This window comes from Aythya ferina (assembly GCF_964211825.1).
Source record: "Aythya ferina genome assembly, chromosome: 8".
NCBI classification, from domain to species: Eukaryota; Metazoa; Chordata; class Aves; order Anseriformes; family Anatidae; genus Aythya; species Aythya ferina.
In genome coordinates, this window is record NC_140304.1 from 15,964,746 (window position 1) to 15,981,507 (window position 16,762).

At 37.5% G+C, this 16,762-nt stretch overlaps 1 protein-coding gene across 6 annotated transcripts in view; it reads right to left on the reverse strand.

The window, feature by feature from the left end:
- The window catches only part of PLA2G4A (phospholipase A2 group IVA), a 118,406-nt gene that overhangs the window by 7,643 nt on the left and 94,001 nt on the right, over positions 1-16,762 (reverse strand). For all 6 annotated transcript variants that reach the window (XM_084526985.1, XM_084526987.1, XM_084526984.1 and 3 more), the window contains 5 exons: positions 16,102-16,216; positions 11,018-11,155; positions 10,607-10,699; positions 7,333-7,404; positions 4,900-5,142 (listed from right to left, as the gene is read on the reverse strand). In XM_084526985.1, the coding sequence (XP_084383111.1) occupies positions 4,900-5,142; positions 7,333-7,404; positions 10,607-10,699; positions 11,018-11,155; positions 16,102-16,216 (661 nt within the window). The remainder of the gene's footprint in view (positions 1-4,899; positions 5,143-7,332; positions 7,405-10,606; positions 10,700-11,017; positions 11,156-16,101; positions 16,217-16,762) is intronic.

A 16,762-nucleotide genomic window follows, 5' to 3' on the forward strand; every position in this document is an offset into this window, starting at 1 on the left:
TGACTCAAAGCATAATGGATGGGGACAGATGCCCAGGTTTGACCCTTGCATTCCCAGCTTTATCCCTTCAACCCTAACAACCCCAAGATACAAAGGAAAGTCTTTACAGGATGTTGAGACAGATTCCTAACATACATCTCTGGTCCTACACTCCCTGCCCAACCTTCTCCTCCTGGTTTCCTCCCAAACCTTCTGTCCTTCCCAGATCTTGTTCACCCAAGTAACTAGAATTTGCCCACAAAGCTATGAAGTGGCTCTGCTCCTGCTTGCTGCTCATCTTTGTTTCTGACCATTAAAATTAAGACTAACAAGTCAAACAACTTGCTTTTCAACATACTGCAAACCTCATGACCTCATATTCATTACTATACTAGGAACAAAAAGAAGTGAGAACTCATATTAGTATACAAAATTTAAGCACTGAACAGAATTAGCTACTTACTGCCATGGTATTGTATAAAATAGTCTTCTATCCCTAATGACCAAACTGAGGGCAAAATAAGGTATGTTTTCTCTTTAATTCCAACATTCCCTGGATGCAACTCAGGAAAGAACAAGCAATCTTTGCACTTATCCAAGTCCCTGGATACTGCTAAACTACCCCTGCAGTAGTTTAACTACTTTGCTCCTGACAGTCTCTTCTTGCTCTAGATTTTAAAACTATTTCTAATGCGTGTTTTGGCCATTTGATTAAAAACTAATGATTATATCTGTAGAGGGCAGTGTAATCTAAGCAATGATGAACAGAACACTGTAACTATTTCTTGTATAATTAAATTTCCTAATACCAAACTATTGGCAATAAAAGTCATCTGAAAGTATGAGCAATGTGAATAAAATCCATCAAAATCGATTAAAATTCTATTTCATTACAACAACTTTCCTTCTTCATTTCAGGATGCATGAGAAAAATGTACAGTTATGAGCAGCAAAAATTCTTAGATCACGTATTTTTTAATTTTTATTTCTGTTATTATTTTTTACCAAACTTTGATGAGAAATGATCCGCCTATTTCCTAAAATTTGCACTGATTTCCATGAGAGAAAACACTTTCAAATGACTGCCTAGTGTTAAAGAGCTGAGTGAGAGCTTATTTTAGAATTCCTGGTTTATATGCTCAAAATACTTGGCATCGTTACCTTATTTTCTTCTTATTTTAGAGTTAGATATATTTAATAGCCATGAATTGCCATAAATCAGTGAAAATATATTAGTGTTTATCAAATTCACTATAATTCAAAACCCACTGTTATAAACATACACCTACTACAGATACTTTTAAGATAACTAAAATAGTTTTGTTTCCCCCTTCCTTCTTTAAAGGCAATATTTCAAACACAATTTATAGTTTATTTTAAAACCTTATTCTCAATAGAATTCCTAAAAATTACAAAAACATCTTTTTAGCTTACTCTTAGTTCACTTCACAAAATCTGAATTTGAAGCCAAAATCAAGTCATCAATTATCTTTTAAACAAAACTTGTACCACCCAGATTAAGATATTTTAAATGCTAAACCACTGTAATATCATCAATAAATTTATAATTACCACATACATTTTTTTTATTAGTTTTGGACTCCTGTAATTACAGGAGAAATTCAACTTAAGATTTTTGCTTTCTTTTTTTTTTTGGTTATAATTCCTTTCAGAAGTCTACTTGTAATTGCTGAACTGAGAATAAAATTAAATGTAACTTATGTCTCTGTTACTGGGCCAGAATTACAAAAGCAATGAACATTATCCAGTGCCTATTTATTTATCTTAATGACACGAATTTCAAGGCAGGCTCGGCATGGAGTTTGATTTGATTTACACAATGGAGACGGAGGCCAGAAGCAGCACACACCAACCCAGTGAGATAAGGTACGCAGCCAGACTGAGCCACAGGTCAGGGCACTGCAGGTGAGGCTGCAATTGCCATGGGAGATGTGTAATGTACAATGTGAGTCCCTGGTGCTAAAAGAAGCCTTGTCTACTTTATGCCCTGTGCTGTAGTTATTCTGAAGAGCTGAATAAGAAGCCTTTATTCTTTTTACATTTTACAACACATGAATCCAGGACAATCACTCTACATACTCTAGTAGCCCTGCTCAACCAACCCATCACTATTCATCAAGCAGTGTGAAGACTGAAAGGAGTATTTATGCTTTGAGAGCCTGCGGCATTAATTTTCAGCTCATGCAGACTGCTTTTATAAAAGATGCATCCATATTACAAGAAGCTTTCAGCCCAAACTACCAGCTGAGAGAAGCACAACATGTTTGGGAGTATAGCTCTGTGTGAAACCAGCACAGCATGCCTATCTCATTTGCAGTAATTGGATACACAAACGGGTATTAAGAATGGTTTAGAAATAAAAGGAAGAGAATGTTCCGGAGGCCAAACTTTGTCACAGACGGCAGCTTCAATGAAAGTAAGAGAGATAAAGAGGGCATTTGCTACTGACGTGCATTTACTATAACAGTTTCCATAAATACTGAAGTAAGGAAGCAGAGAGTGAGTTATTTTTTTCCTTATTGTTATTCACTTGGCATTTTCTCAAGCAATTTTGGTGTGTTGTAATATTAAGGCACAGAAACAAAACAACTCCAAGTTCACAGTTAAACTATTCATGAGGTGTAAAGTTTTAAAGCATATTTGAGATCAATTAAGAAAATGCTCAGCAAAAACTGAATCCACAGCAGAACGATGCCAACTATTTTGAGCATATAAACCAGGAATGTAAGCACTAAAAAGCTAGAATTACCAAACTACGGTACACGATAAAAAGACAATAAAATCACAGTATAGTTCAAATATAGGAACTAAGTTGGCATTTTCACTGACTTAAAGCCCTTAATGATCTCACACTTCTACTGCAAAAGCAGTTTTTGTATATATACTCTCTGCTCCTGCACTGGAAGGAGTTAGATGCTGGTCCACTGAAGTAAGCAGCAGTAATCCCACTGATTGCTGTATGAACAGAACCTGGGGCTGTAAGAATGTTCCCTTCTAAGTAGACAGCACACCCGTGCAGAAGTCCTAAAACTCAGGCATGATTTGTACTCCTGGGAAAAGGGAAATATTTAAATGCCATGGGTTTGTTGGAGAACAATACCACCAGGTATGTGCATGCTGGGAACACTGAGCATGTGATCCCATTTCTACACTACTGCCTGGTTGTACCTGTTTCACTTCCTAAAGGATTTTTACTTTCAGATCAAGCAGCTGGGATCTCTTCAGGGTACTCCAGAGCCTAAATTCTGCCCTCCATAATGCCTGTAGGATCGGTTTAAGCCTATCACAGTTCATTCTCCACAGTCCGACTCAGTGTGTCTGTGAAAGGCTTGAGACAACTGGAGATGTAAAGCATTATTTATATCACAGAATCACAGAATTTCTAGGTTGGAAGAGACCACAAGATCATCGAATCCAACCTCTGACCTAACACTAACAGTCCCCACTAAACCTAAGCTCTACGTCTAAACGTCTTTTAAAGACCTCCAGTGATATCCTTTCTGATTCACTTACTTCTCCCTTTGGAGCCTGTTAATAAAAAAAAAAAAAAAAAAAAAAAAAGTTCTAAAGCAATTGAGACTTCTCACTGTACTCAAACTGCTAGCTAAATTCTCACTGATAGGAATAAATATGCAATGCTTAAATGCAGCCAGTGCCTTGCTAATACAAAATATTTCAAATTTATTCCAAAGTTTCCTTTCTATTTACTCCTCTGGACTTCTAGGTTCTTACATATTCACTAGTAAAATTCACTAACACCATTAAAATGTAGATACACTTATCACACTACTGAATGATTAAATTTTATATCAACTACTGAAATTTCATCTTTTGTTTTGTCTTTCTACTACCCTTGGCTACATTGTGACTATTCACAGCTGTTAGATTTGAGCTGTTAGTTCAGGTTTATGAGTGTGGGCTTCAACAAACACTAAAAATTGCAGCTAAATCAAACTTCTGCCAGACATTTTAGCCAGAGAATTTTCAGGTGATAGGCACTCAAAAGTAATTGTATCAGAGGAGCAGGCTCATTCTGTCAAACCTGCATTTTATTTCATCTGAAATTAAGACCCAGGAAGTTGATAGTTGATACCGAAGATTATCCACATCTTAATTAGGCAAAATTCTCATCAACTGTCATTTTTTCCTACCATGAATCTATTACCCGCTTTCCTGCCTCTTTTACAAGCACTATAAATATTAAGATTACCCAGTTGTAAACACCTCTGAGATGGTAAAAATATTTAGAAAGTGGAGCACAGATGGAAATTACTATACAACCACTCAAAGGGATTTGTTACATTAACAAATCTACATTAGAGACTGTCTGCTACTTAAGCTTTTAAACGACATCTGGTATTTATTATTGCATAATGACCAACTAGGACAATCTGTTTCCTCTGAACAGAAAATAGGGGCTGCAGTGACTGTTATTATTATGAGGTATGGTTGGCAGTGCTGTGCTGCCACGTGAGAGCATAGAAGGAATGGAGATTTGCAGTTCCTATACTTGAAGGATGTCAACAATAAACCCCAAGCATTGCAACTTGAATCACAGAAACTGTGTGTGGAGGCTCCACAAAGTATGCATCTTCCCATATAACTTTTCTATGGGGAAAGTCATATCGTTAACTCAGTGCTCTGTTGCCTACCAAGGAAGAAAAAAGAAAGGCACCAGTGCCAGAAGAATACTCAGAAATTCATAGGCTTCCAATGAGCAGAGTATAAGTAACACTGTCTACAGGAAATCTTCAAAATACTGATCAAATATGATTCCTAATTCTGTGCAGCTGCTGTCCTAGCCACCATGCACTTCACAGTTTGAGTAAATGTTACCACACTGAGGAACTCACAGCTTCACAATAAATATGCAGCAACATGGGCTTTCTGCGAACTAACCTGCTACGGCTGCATCTAGTTCATCTTCTTCCACAGATTCCTGAGTTAGAAGGTCTGCCAGAGGAGAGAGTGGGTAGCAGCTGTTGAGGTTCAATCCCAGCATGAAGTTGTGCACTTTTCCAGCACGCCCTTCCCTGGTGTTGAAAAGGGCACTATCACCCACCAAAGCCATCAGCATTCGCTGCACCCAGCTTTCTTGGCTGCTGTTCTGATATTCTTGGTTTGCCTCAGAATTCTCAGTGCCTGTAGAGGAAAATGAAAATAACCAATGGTGAGACTGTTAATGTGTGGAGTATAAACCAAGATCTAGAAAAATCAGGGTCTAGTAAAATAAAGGACCTATTACAAAGAACTATATCCTTCTTTCAAGAAGCTATGGATTAAATGAAGGAGCTTTGCTGCAAGAATTTTACTAAGAAAATAGAAATCATCCTCTTACCTTCACAGGCCAGTGAAACTTCTCATTGCGGTACAGTAGTGTAGATGTGTCCATCAGGAAAATATGCTGGGACTGTGTTAGAGGACCTGAACTGCTCTTAGTTAGTCTGGCAAGGGCAATGAGGATTTAACTTTAGCTGTGCTGACAGCCAAAATGTAAACTCTCCTGCCCTCAGGTAACAAACTTGAATCAGGAATGTCCATACTATGCATACCTAAATTCATCCTGATGTGCATTACACCCTCCTCCATCCTTTGGGTGTAATGCAAACTGCTAGAAACAGCTCTCCTTAAGGAGCCGAAGTTTGTCCTCTGAGTCTTTTACAGAAGCAGATTCAGTTATTCTCCTTAAAACATCCCTCTACTTTGTCCTTGGAAAATACCACTCTTTTAGGTTTAGAAAGAAACCTTTGGGTGGACTCTGCTCAAAAAGAGGTCATTTGTATTTCACTTTACTGCAAGCAGTCACAGACTTAGATGCATTCTTTGCAGCCACAGTAGATACAGGGTACATATAAAGTTGCAGATACTAAATATAAATTCTGTAATATCTGTATAAACAAGAATGCTATCACACAGCAATTCTACAATATCTGAAAATATCATTTAAAAAAAATATAGACTACAATGAATATTAAGTTTTAATCAAAGAGTACAATAAAATGTCCAAACTTGGATGTCTATAGCTAGATAGATGCTATAGACATTAAAATGACTTGGACTGGTGTTACCTTACATTCATAACCTGTCATAACTTGACTTTTTTGATTGTTTTGTGTAAGAAAATAATGCAGGCTCAGGCTTTTTATATAAACAGAGAGAAAACAAACATCAAACACCACAGGGTTTTGAGGTCCAACATCTGTACAAAAGTATCCTATAGAATTAAGAAAGATTACTAAGTGCATACAAATCAGCTTTGTAGGTTGTCCACTACGGCTACAAACTGAAAGAAATGTAGTGTTTCTTGCTGCTGGCTTATACAGTGCTTCTAGTACTTAAACAGGAAATCTGCAAATAAACATAAGATGTGGTATCACCCACTCTCTATTATTTTACACATAAGGGGAAGTGAAGAAGTAATCATTCAGCTGAGCTAATGACCCAATCACAGTCTCATTTCACAGAATTTTGTTTTCTTCCTGCAGATCCTAAAATTACAAAGAAGAGCTTCATTCCTGTCCTTGCTTTAGTTTTCAAAAAATAATCAAAATTTTCAGGTGAAAATCACTATTCTCCAAAAAGATCATCAAATACAGAAAGCATTATTAGAATGAGATAGAGAACCTGACTAAAATCACAGACCTGTAGGTGGTTCAGGTGCCTAAATTTTTAAATAGGGTCTTTTTTTTTTCCCACTGTCCAGTATTCCATATGTGCTTGTGCCTCTTTTGGGAAACTGGATTTGGGCACTGTTTAAAACACTGTGCCAGCTTGGAATTCCCTGTATCAGATGTCATTTGTACTGGAGCTAAAAGACATCTGTGAATGCTGTAAACACGAAGTAAACCATTCTCAAGTATTTGACAAGTAACCCTTAAAACAACGGGTAGAGCTAGTTTGCTGTGCTGATAACAATTCAAACATGCCTCTGAGCACAGTATCTTGCTGGACTTCAGGAGATCCCTGACTCAAAAAGGCTAATTTTTGGATGTACATGAAATCTAAGAGCACTGTGAAGCCTTGTTGTGCTGATGCCAAGACTGAAGACATGCAAGAGAATTTGTCATTGACTTGAGCAGCAGACATGAGGCCAAGCCAAAGGCCTTCTAAGGTCTCTTGTTCAAGATTTCTCTATTTTGCTGAGCCACTGGCTTCTTTAAGACCCTTGTACTAAGCAGGCAAGTTTTACTATTGGTATAAATGACCACCCTCTTTTCCAAGGGACTCTTGATATGACTAAGAATGGGATTTGACAATCCACAAACTTGAATATGCTACAAGAAAGCTGATGAAGAAAGTAAACCATGAAATAAAATGTGGTGATTTCCTTACCTTTTGGATGCTGTGATTCATCTTCACTGTCTGAACTGTCATTACTTACAAGGTGCTTTAGCCTAATATTTTCTGTTGAAAGAAATAAAAAATTACTTGAAACTGCTATGACTTAATTGTCAAAATAGCTAAGAAGTTTTTAAAAAAAATAAGGCATAAAACTGATACTTTTCGTAACAGGAAATACAGCTAAGAGATTTTATCTGTTGTGGACATCTCTATAGTCAGAATCTGATCACAATATATTGGCTTTAGTTTGCAATTTTTGGATAGCTCCTGCACTAAGAAGATAAGCCAAAAGGCTGAGAAAGCAAAAGGAAAATGTAAAGCAGTACACACCACCTGCTACTTCATCACGTATCTGATGCATTCACCTTAAATAAAATTTATAGTTTTTATTGTCTCAATAACTCCTAGCAAACTTGAAAGACAACAGGAGTTCTGTTAATTCAATACTAATTTTTGAAAAAAGAAGAACACAGCCTCATTCATACATATATGAACCCATTAAAATAGTGGGGAAAAAACAAAAGCCAAGAGGGCTATTAAAGTGTTACTCAAGTATGTCTGAAAAATAAAGGCCAGTGCAGTTACAAAGGCAGAGGAGACAATTGTTTTTACCTCAAAACATGAAGTGGAAGAAATAAAAACAGAAATGAAGGAACTCCTCTGGCAAAAATATGTATTTTGTTAGAGTTAAAGCTTTGTTTCTAAAATAACCACAAAGTCATTACAAACTGTTCACCACTATCTTGAGAATTATTTCAATGTCAAAAATGAGTATGGAAAAAGAAACGCATTCCACTCCCAAGTGAAAATGGATTATGGACTGACAACATTATTTTTGCTGAAGTCTTGTTTATACCACATATAAAGTAATTAACCAAGTTTAAAATTATGGAAGAAAGTCTTTCTTGAAATACATTCAATTTTCTACGTTTTATGAGCAGCCTCATCTTGGAAGCTCATATTCTACAGAAACTGGAAATGTAAGCTGAGGTCCAGTGCTGAAATTGTATCAAAGAGACCTCTGGAAAATAAAACCCTTTTGTTCCCTAGTATAATGTATGTTAGGAATTATCTCTATAATTCAAATTTGGAACCAGTTGAAATAAACTGAATTGGAATGAACTTGATTGTATGATCAAGTAATCATTTTTCCCAAGGAAAAGTGAAAGTAAATAATCATCTACTTTTTCTCACAGAAGGCTAGTTTAGATGTTGGTCTCTGCTGGGCTCACAAGGGGAATGGAGGGACAGGCGCTGAGCTCTGCTCTCTGGGGACAGCAACAGGGCCCAAGGGAACGGCACGGAGATGGGACAGGGGAGGGTCAGGCTGGGTGTTAGGAAAAGGTTCTGCACCCAGAGGTGGTCAGGCACTGGGGCAGGCTCCCCAGGGCAGTGGTCATGGCACCAAGCCTGCTGGAGTTCGAAGACCATTTGGACAGTGCTCTCACACACAGGGTCTGATTTTTGGGTGTTCCTGTGTGGAGCCAGGAGTTGGACTCGGTGATCTTTGTGCGTCCCCTCCAACTCAGGGTATTTTATGATTCTATTCTATGATGGCACACACATCAATTAGTCTGTAATTTCTATCATATGCAGTATCAAAGCAATGGCAAGTTTAACTGTAGTTTTTGCTCAAGGATAAAATCTGATTTCTTACAGGCATACTAGGTTGAAAGAGAAGATTGAAGAGAGATTCACTGTAATATCAAGTATAAAAAAATACATCTTTGTTAAATAAAAAATGAAAAATAAACACAAATGACCACCATTACTGTTTTTTTCTGAAGAGGATTATGCCCTCTTAGACTTGCATACAAGACTATAAGAATACCTACAGAAAGAAAAGAGCTCCTGTCATCATCTATTTTTCTTTAGATACTTTTTCTTTTTAATACTTGGTAGATCTTCTCAAACACTACCCAAAAATATCAACAGTAGACAAGCATACACAAATGCCTACCATGTACGAATTCTTAAGCAATAACATGAAAAACAGGTAAAAATAAACACCGGTGACCCCAAAAGGAAGGTAACAAGAAGAAATGCAATTTTTGGACATCAAATAATCTCTTTAAAGCAAACCCCATGAAAAATTGATTATTTATTGCTTCTACATATGAATAATACCTGATGTGTGCAACTGTGTCTTTTCTATGTCCACTGGCATTTTGCCATTCACTTTGGTGGTACCAAGATTTTACTGGGACATTTGCAACTCTGGCAACAGATTATGGTTCTGCTCAAATCAGTATTTTCACATCTTATTCCATATTTGTGCATACTTTTTAAAAGTTTATGTGAAATGAATACAGACTTTGGCCAGGGATGGGAGATAAAATTCTGTCTCTCAGAATCTTAAAAAGCATAACATAGACCCTTCCACTATCAGTCATTGACAAAGATCCTCCATTAGTAGGCGTTAACATTCACGAGGTGTACTAGAAACATGATCCTGAAGGAACAGGTTTCATTTTCATCCATAAATAATACGGTATCAAACAACTGAAAAACATCTATTAGGAGAGAGATATAGCTTAGGAGTTTAGGGATTTATTTTTTAATCACTTCAGTCTGCACTCTCTCTCCACACTTTTAGAAAAATCTGGCTAGTACAATTTATTTTTTGTTTTAAAGACATTTCCCTGTAATGCCCTCTGAATAGGAAAAACTTATAAAAGAAACTTTTTCATTATCAACAACATTCTCAAACAAAGCATAATAAAGTCTATCCCAAGCAAATTGCAACTCTTTTCTTACAGTTATTTTGCCATTTGAGCATTAGCAGTGGAACCGAACTCACTGAATTAGTAAGCAAAGGATCACATACCAACAGCTTGTGGCTAGAAAGGAATAATCTAACAATCCAGAGACTATAAATTTTCTTTTTACTCATTTAACTCCTAGAATAGCAAAGTACAGTGTTTAGAAATTTAGAAGTAGCTATTTGTCATCTTTTAATCTCCAAAAACTAGCAAAACATAAGAAAGGGTGTTGGAATCCGACCTCAATGAAAATATTAGGTGGACATATTCATGTGATGTTCATTACCTCTGATACTGATCAGAAACAAAAGTGAAAGAAAGAAAGAAAATTATTAATCCTTTTTCCCTGACCTCACTAGCACCTAGCAATACCAGTAGTTAAACTTCTTTGCATTACATATTCTCAAAATGACTACCTGCACAGGGCCAACCTTCCACAGAGAATTCACTGAATCTTGTTAGCAGTTGTTTTGCTTAGTAGTACAAGTGTTTACTAAAATTACCTAATTCTTCTTCCATGGTGGGACCTTTATTTTGGGAATTGGAGACACCGAGCACTCTGTTAAATAATATAGAAAATGCACTGCCCCAGACACCTGAAAAGGAAAAGTAAACAATGAATGGAGGCTGGTAGAAGGAAAAAAAAAAAAAAGAAACCACCACTTACCGCACTATTTAAGTAGTTGCTTTCATTCTGAACAGACCCCTGATTTTAGAACAAACTCAGGTTTACCAGAAACCAAAACCTCAAAATTTCAACCCATGTTTCTGAAATCTTTCAAACGTCTAGCTTCCAGCAAATAGCAAATTAATAACTGTACTTCTCGTTTTATTCTTTCTGTGAATGCATTTAAAACCACTACTACTCAACGCTACTGAAATTAGTTTTAAGTTTCCCTCTGTCGCATACTCACCCATTAAGAAATGCAAAGGATTTTCATTGTACTTCTTCACCACTGTCCCCATAAAAAACTTGCTTCCAAACAAATCAGGAGACATAAAAGTGCCATACTTTGCCATACCAATCTCATATGGACTGAATTCCACCCAGTCTGCAAAATAAGAAATAAAAAGTTTGTTCTGTTAGCAATATCAATCTGAAATAGAGGATGAGCATACCTGAATGAATAAGACCCTGTCCAAGGAAAGTAACTGACGGTAAATTAAATGCTAAATTTACAGCCAACAGTAATGACTCTTACATCATGCAAAGTCAAAAGTTTTATTTCAAATGAAGACCAATCTCATGCCACAGTGAAGAAAGAATTCTCATTCTCTTTTATCACAAAAAAATTTGGTGGAAAAATAGAAGGTTGGAAAAACAGATGTAAAAAAGTAGCCATCAGGAATGAGAAAAAACAAAATGACATCTGTTTTTCATCTCATGCTTCCATGCAATTCCCCATCACATGAAGTGCCAACATGGCAAAGTTTTCTTTTCACTGGGATCCTACCAAATATATCATCCAAATATGCAGATGAAGACAACAAAGGCAGCAGAAACATTGTTTGAAATCACAAGGAAGGTTGTTATGTTGTGAAGGATTACAGAAGAGGAGACATTTGGATTCCATCAAAAATAGTTCCCAACAAGAAAATGCAAAGCTAAGAGACAGTCAAAGAAATTATTAGTACCAAATTATGACAATAAAATGTTGTAATGTTGTTTCTGATTCAATCAAAAAAACTTCAAAAGCAATTTCCATTCTACAGTGTATGTCCTTTTGGAAAATGGATTTTTAGCTGACTTTGAAATATTTTCTTTGGTACCAGTGGAGTTGCTAATATCTGAGAACTCACTTCAAAAAGTGAGCAAAAAGGAACAAAAATATGTTTTCATTATTTCATTCAATCGTCTATCTTAACTTCCACATTTTTAATAGTCATCAATTTGACTGCTTCTATAACTAAATTAGAAAAAAAAAATTCTGAAGCGGAAAGTCAAAAGAAAGAGCTTTAAAAATCCCCCCAGGTCATAGGATGCCATCCACTCATCCAGGTATTCAGTATTTCCATTGAAATGTTAACCAGAACGTTAACCACTTGTACTGAAAAGGAAAGATTTAATTATGACTATTGTGAGTTTCACTGGTGGGGCAACACTATCTACATTGTCAGAGACAACATCCTATTTTCCATATCAACCACACAAAAATAAATTTTCATTGTTACTGGAACAGAGGGAAATTCCTTTGAAGACCCAGTCCAGGAATTTAAAGCTATTTCCCTTTGAGTACCATCAACAGCAGTTGGCAGATATATATTTCAGAACCATGTTGATAATTAAACTATTTAGAATTAGAATTAATTTTATCTGTGATAGTCCACCTTTTTTTTTCCACTAAAGATGATTATTTCTCAAATCATGTACCACACTCAGGAAATAAGATGTCTGTCTTAAAATTAAAGGACTTTAACTCTGCCATTCCTGAAGCTTCTTGAGATAGCGGCCATTCAAATGAGCAGGACTTGAATGTCCCAAGACACAAGTCTCTCCCCGAAGGTCAGAAAGTGAGAGTGGAACCCCATACAAAGAGAAATACTTGGTGTTTCAGGGAATTTCTGTCTCAGTTAAGCAGGTTAGTTCCTTGCTAGTGGCTTGAGCCAAAATGTACTGAAGTCAAAAGTCTCAGTCGTGCTCACTGATTGCAGTTTGGATGTGGTCCTCATGTAAGAGCATATACATACCAGCCTTCAGCTGGCTCTCAGAAGGGAAGACAAAGGTAGTAATTTCCCAACAATATACACCTAGCAGCTTCAGGATAGGGCACATAAATGCACAGACAGCACTCACACACACACACACTCACACAAATGCTGATAGCTACCGTCAGTTTACTACAAGTAGTTTCAAGAGCAAAACCCTATAATCCAAATTTCAACTGGTCTGGCATTACAGCAGTAGGAGAAGTGGCAAATGAGGCTGTTAGAGGGATGGAAGCATGCAATACCAAAGCCAAACGTTAAATTACACTCCCCTCTTTAACACTGGATATCAGTATCTCCTTATCATTAAAGAAGCTATCTTAATAATAATAATAAATAAAAAATAAAATAAAAAGCTGTCACTTAACTAAATCACTGCAATTATGTTCAGTTATAATGATTATTGCAGTTCTGAGTATGTCCGGAGCAACCAGGGTCAGGAATACTATGGGTTGGGAAAACATGCAGAGCCTGGGGCATGAAAACTATTACTAGCTACATGAAATCTTGCACCATCACTTCTCAAAGGAATGTTACCTGATATAATTAATGCATTTCAACTTGAAACAACATGAACTCACCTATGACTATAATCTAGTAAATAAGAAAGTGTAAACATTTTTATTCAAAACCTTCTACATACTTCATACAAGAAGTAGCTGTTCAGTTCTAAAAGGAGAAAAGAAGCTTAAACAGAAACAATCAAGATCTAGCATTCTATATGATAACAAATGTGATGGTCTCAAAAAGGGAAAACAAGATCCATTGACAGAGGCAATGCCTTTTTTGTAAGCTTGAGAATGATAAGGCTTGAGAAACTTGACCAGCCTTCAGGTAGTTCTGGACTTCTTTAGAGACCATTTCCAACCTTACTGATTCTATGATTATTACTGAAATATCATTTTGTTTTTTAGAAAGAACAAATTAGGAACCCAAATAAAATTCCTCAGAAAACAGAAGGTCATCTGTAGTGGGTTTACGTGGCAGGGTTTTGGTAGCAGGGGGACCACAGGGGTGGCTTCTGCGAGAAGAATCCAGAACCTGCCCCATGTTAGGTAAGGGCCCCGCTGCTGGCCAGAGCCAGGCCAATAAGCAAGGTTCTTTGCGCCACTGTGAGACCATATTTAAGACAGGTAAAAAAAAAAAGTTTTGAACACAGCAGCTGGGAGAGAGAGAGGAGTGAGAAACAGCCTTGCAGGCACCAAGGTCAGTGAAGAAGGAGGGGGAGAGGTGCTCCAAGCACTGGAGCAGAAGTCCCCTGCGGTCTGTGGTTAGGACCATGGTGAAGTATGCTGTCCCCCTGCAGACCATGGATTACCACGGTGGAGCAGGGTTCCACGCTGCAGCCCATGGAGGAGACCATGGTGGAGCAGGTGGAGCAGCACTGACAGAGGCTGTGGCCTGTGGAGGACTGCTGCTGGAACAGATTCCGTGCTGGACCTGTAGCCTGTGGAGAGGAGCAGTTTGCTGCTGAGGGATGGACCCCGTGGTACGGACTCATATCTGGAGCAGTACTTGAAGATCTGCTGCCTGTGGCCAGCCCACACAAGATCAGTTCGGGAAGGACAACATCCCATGGGGGGACCCCACGTGAAGCAGGGGCAGAAAGTGACCGAGAAGGTGCAGTGGAGATGAAGCATCAGGGACTGACCACAGCCCCCATTCCCCCATTCCCCTGTGCCACTTGGGAGGAGGAGGTAGAAAAGGGTGGATGGGGGGAAGGCATTTTTGGTTTCTTTCCTTTGTTTCTCACTTCTCTAGCTTGTTAGTAATAGGCAATAAATCTTACTATCTCCCTACTCTGAGTCTGTTTTGCCTGTGACAATAATTGTTGAGTGATCTCAGTGATCTCCTCATCCTTATCTCAACCCTTGAGCAATTTGTGTCATATTTTCTCCCCCTTCCCATTTGAGGAGGGGTAGTGAGACAGCGGCCATGGTGGAACTCGGCCACCCACCCAAGTAAAACCACCACATCATCAAAAACCAAAATAGTTACACATATGTTCAAATGAAAAGCCTTCAGACTTTTAAGGAAAAACGCAGACATTCTTCTATGAAAACTATAAATTCATTTACAACTTTGTTTTCTATTATGAACAAATTTTTGGCAGCAACTCTCCCACATACTCTTTTTCAGAAATCTGGATATTATTTGATTTCTAAACCTTGGGCAAGCTGCTTGGTGCTTCCCTTCTCAGTCACAGATAACTACATAGGCATATATATTCCTGTGTTTGTACAGCACCTAGCAAAACTGGATCGTTTCTCAAGTGAGGCTACTGGATGGCACTAAAAGCTGTGAAATAAATGAAAGCAAAAGCCTCTTTTATATTACCAACAGTACTTTACACTGTGCAAGAAGTAAAAAGGAGTTCATTTTTAATTTCAGTCTTCTTATAAAGAAGAATAATCCTGCCTGTCTGAAAATGTTTCCCTTTTACTGTTTGATATATTAATGTTAAGCAGCTTTCTGCTGTTGGAGAAACACCAGTTTTTTATTTTGACTCCTGTAATCTGCTTACCTACTTTCTGTATAAGCAACATTCTTTTCAGTTGGTAGGAAATCTTTTTTTTTTTTTTTTTTTTTTTTTTGTAGAAGATAGAGAACAAAGCTTGGCCACCACTTATCATTCCACAGAAACCGAAAACAGTGGTAGGACTCATTTCCAGGGACAAAGAGTGAAAAAAGGCAGTTGATCTAAAGTACACTCATTTTGTCTTTCCATTTTACTTGGTAATACAGACAAGTAAAGATGCATCTTAAAAGCCAAGAAAAGGCTCAATTCCAGGATTTGCCATGAGGAATATGCCTATTCAGTATCTGTTCTCTAAAGCCTGTAACTCTGATAGACAGGTGCCCACATACTGCACCAACCAAATTAGTATCCACATAAGGATCTGTTTGCTTACTCCTGAGTAACTCCTTGTTATCAGATTCTGCTGTCAGATTCCTAGAAGTCACTGAGCACATGTCCATTTCCCCATCATATTCTAAAACTATCACAACTGTCCTTCTGATGTGTTGCTTTGGTATATACTTTGGCATCACAGCTTCCTATTCTTGTTTTAAGTTAAATCTCCCTGTAGTTGGTTCACAACAGTGTGAATTTTGTTAAGCCCCAAGGAATGTTTAGTATCATGCCAAAATCTTTCCTAACCCTTGCCATGACAATAATAATTTCAAAGTGTACCCAAGTTGCATGATGGAATTATTCTCCGAAGTTTTTCAAAAACAATCACGCACATCTCTCTTCTTTTCTCAAATGACTCCACACAGATTGAAAACATACCTGCAAACATAAGCTCTGAGACATCTGGTTTGACATGGAGACATGTAAAGAGTGGGAGAGCACACTGTGCTTTATTGATTTTCTCCTTCATGTTACTCAGAGTGGTGTCCATTCTCTGCACGAAAAGAAAGAAGTTATGTCCAAAAGGATCCTATAACAGCCTGCTGATATTTCAGAGACTACTTTTTTTTTCTAGAGTTCTCAAATACAGGACAATGGGCAAATTCGTTTACTTCCAAGAAAAACAGACCAAAAGAATTTGTAAAAGGAAGCAATTTGCTTGAATGCCTTTTATCTGCACAATTCAGGAGGAAAGGAGTAGGCAAAGAGTTGATAGGAAGGTGCATTGCATCATTATATAATGCATTATAGAATCCAAGATAACATGACCACAAACAAAACTGTATTGTTGGACAGTGCAAGTTCTTCCCCTCCGTTACTTTAACGAATAAAACTAGGAAAAACCTTCTCTTATTCAGAACTGTCATTAATGATCATATGTTTTCCAATCTATGCTGTTTCTGAGAAGTCAGGAAAGATTGTCACTAGGAAAAGCAAACAGACCATTAAGAGGCTTACATTCGCTAAGCAAAGGCCTGCATCTTCCTCAAATAATATTCTGGTGTCCGCAACCAAAAACAGACTGAAAATAATTACAGCA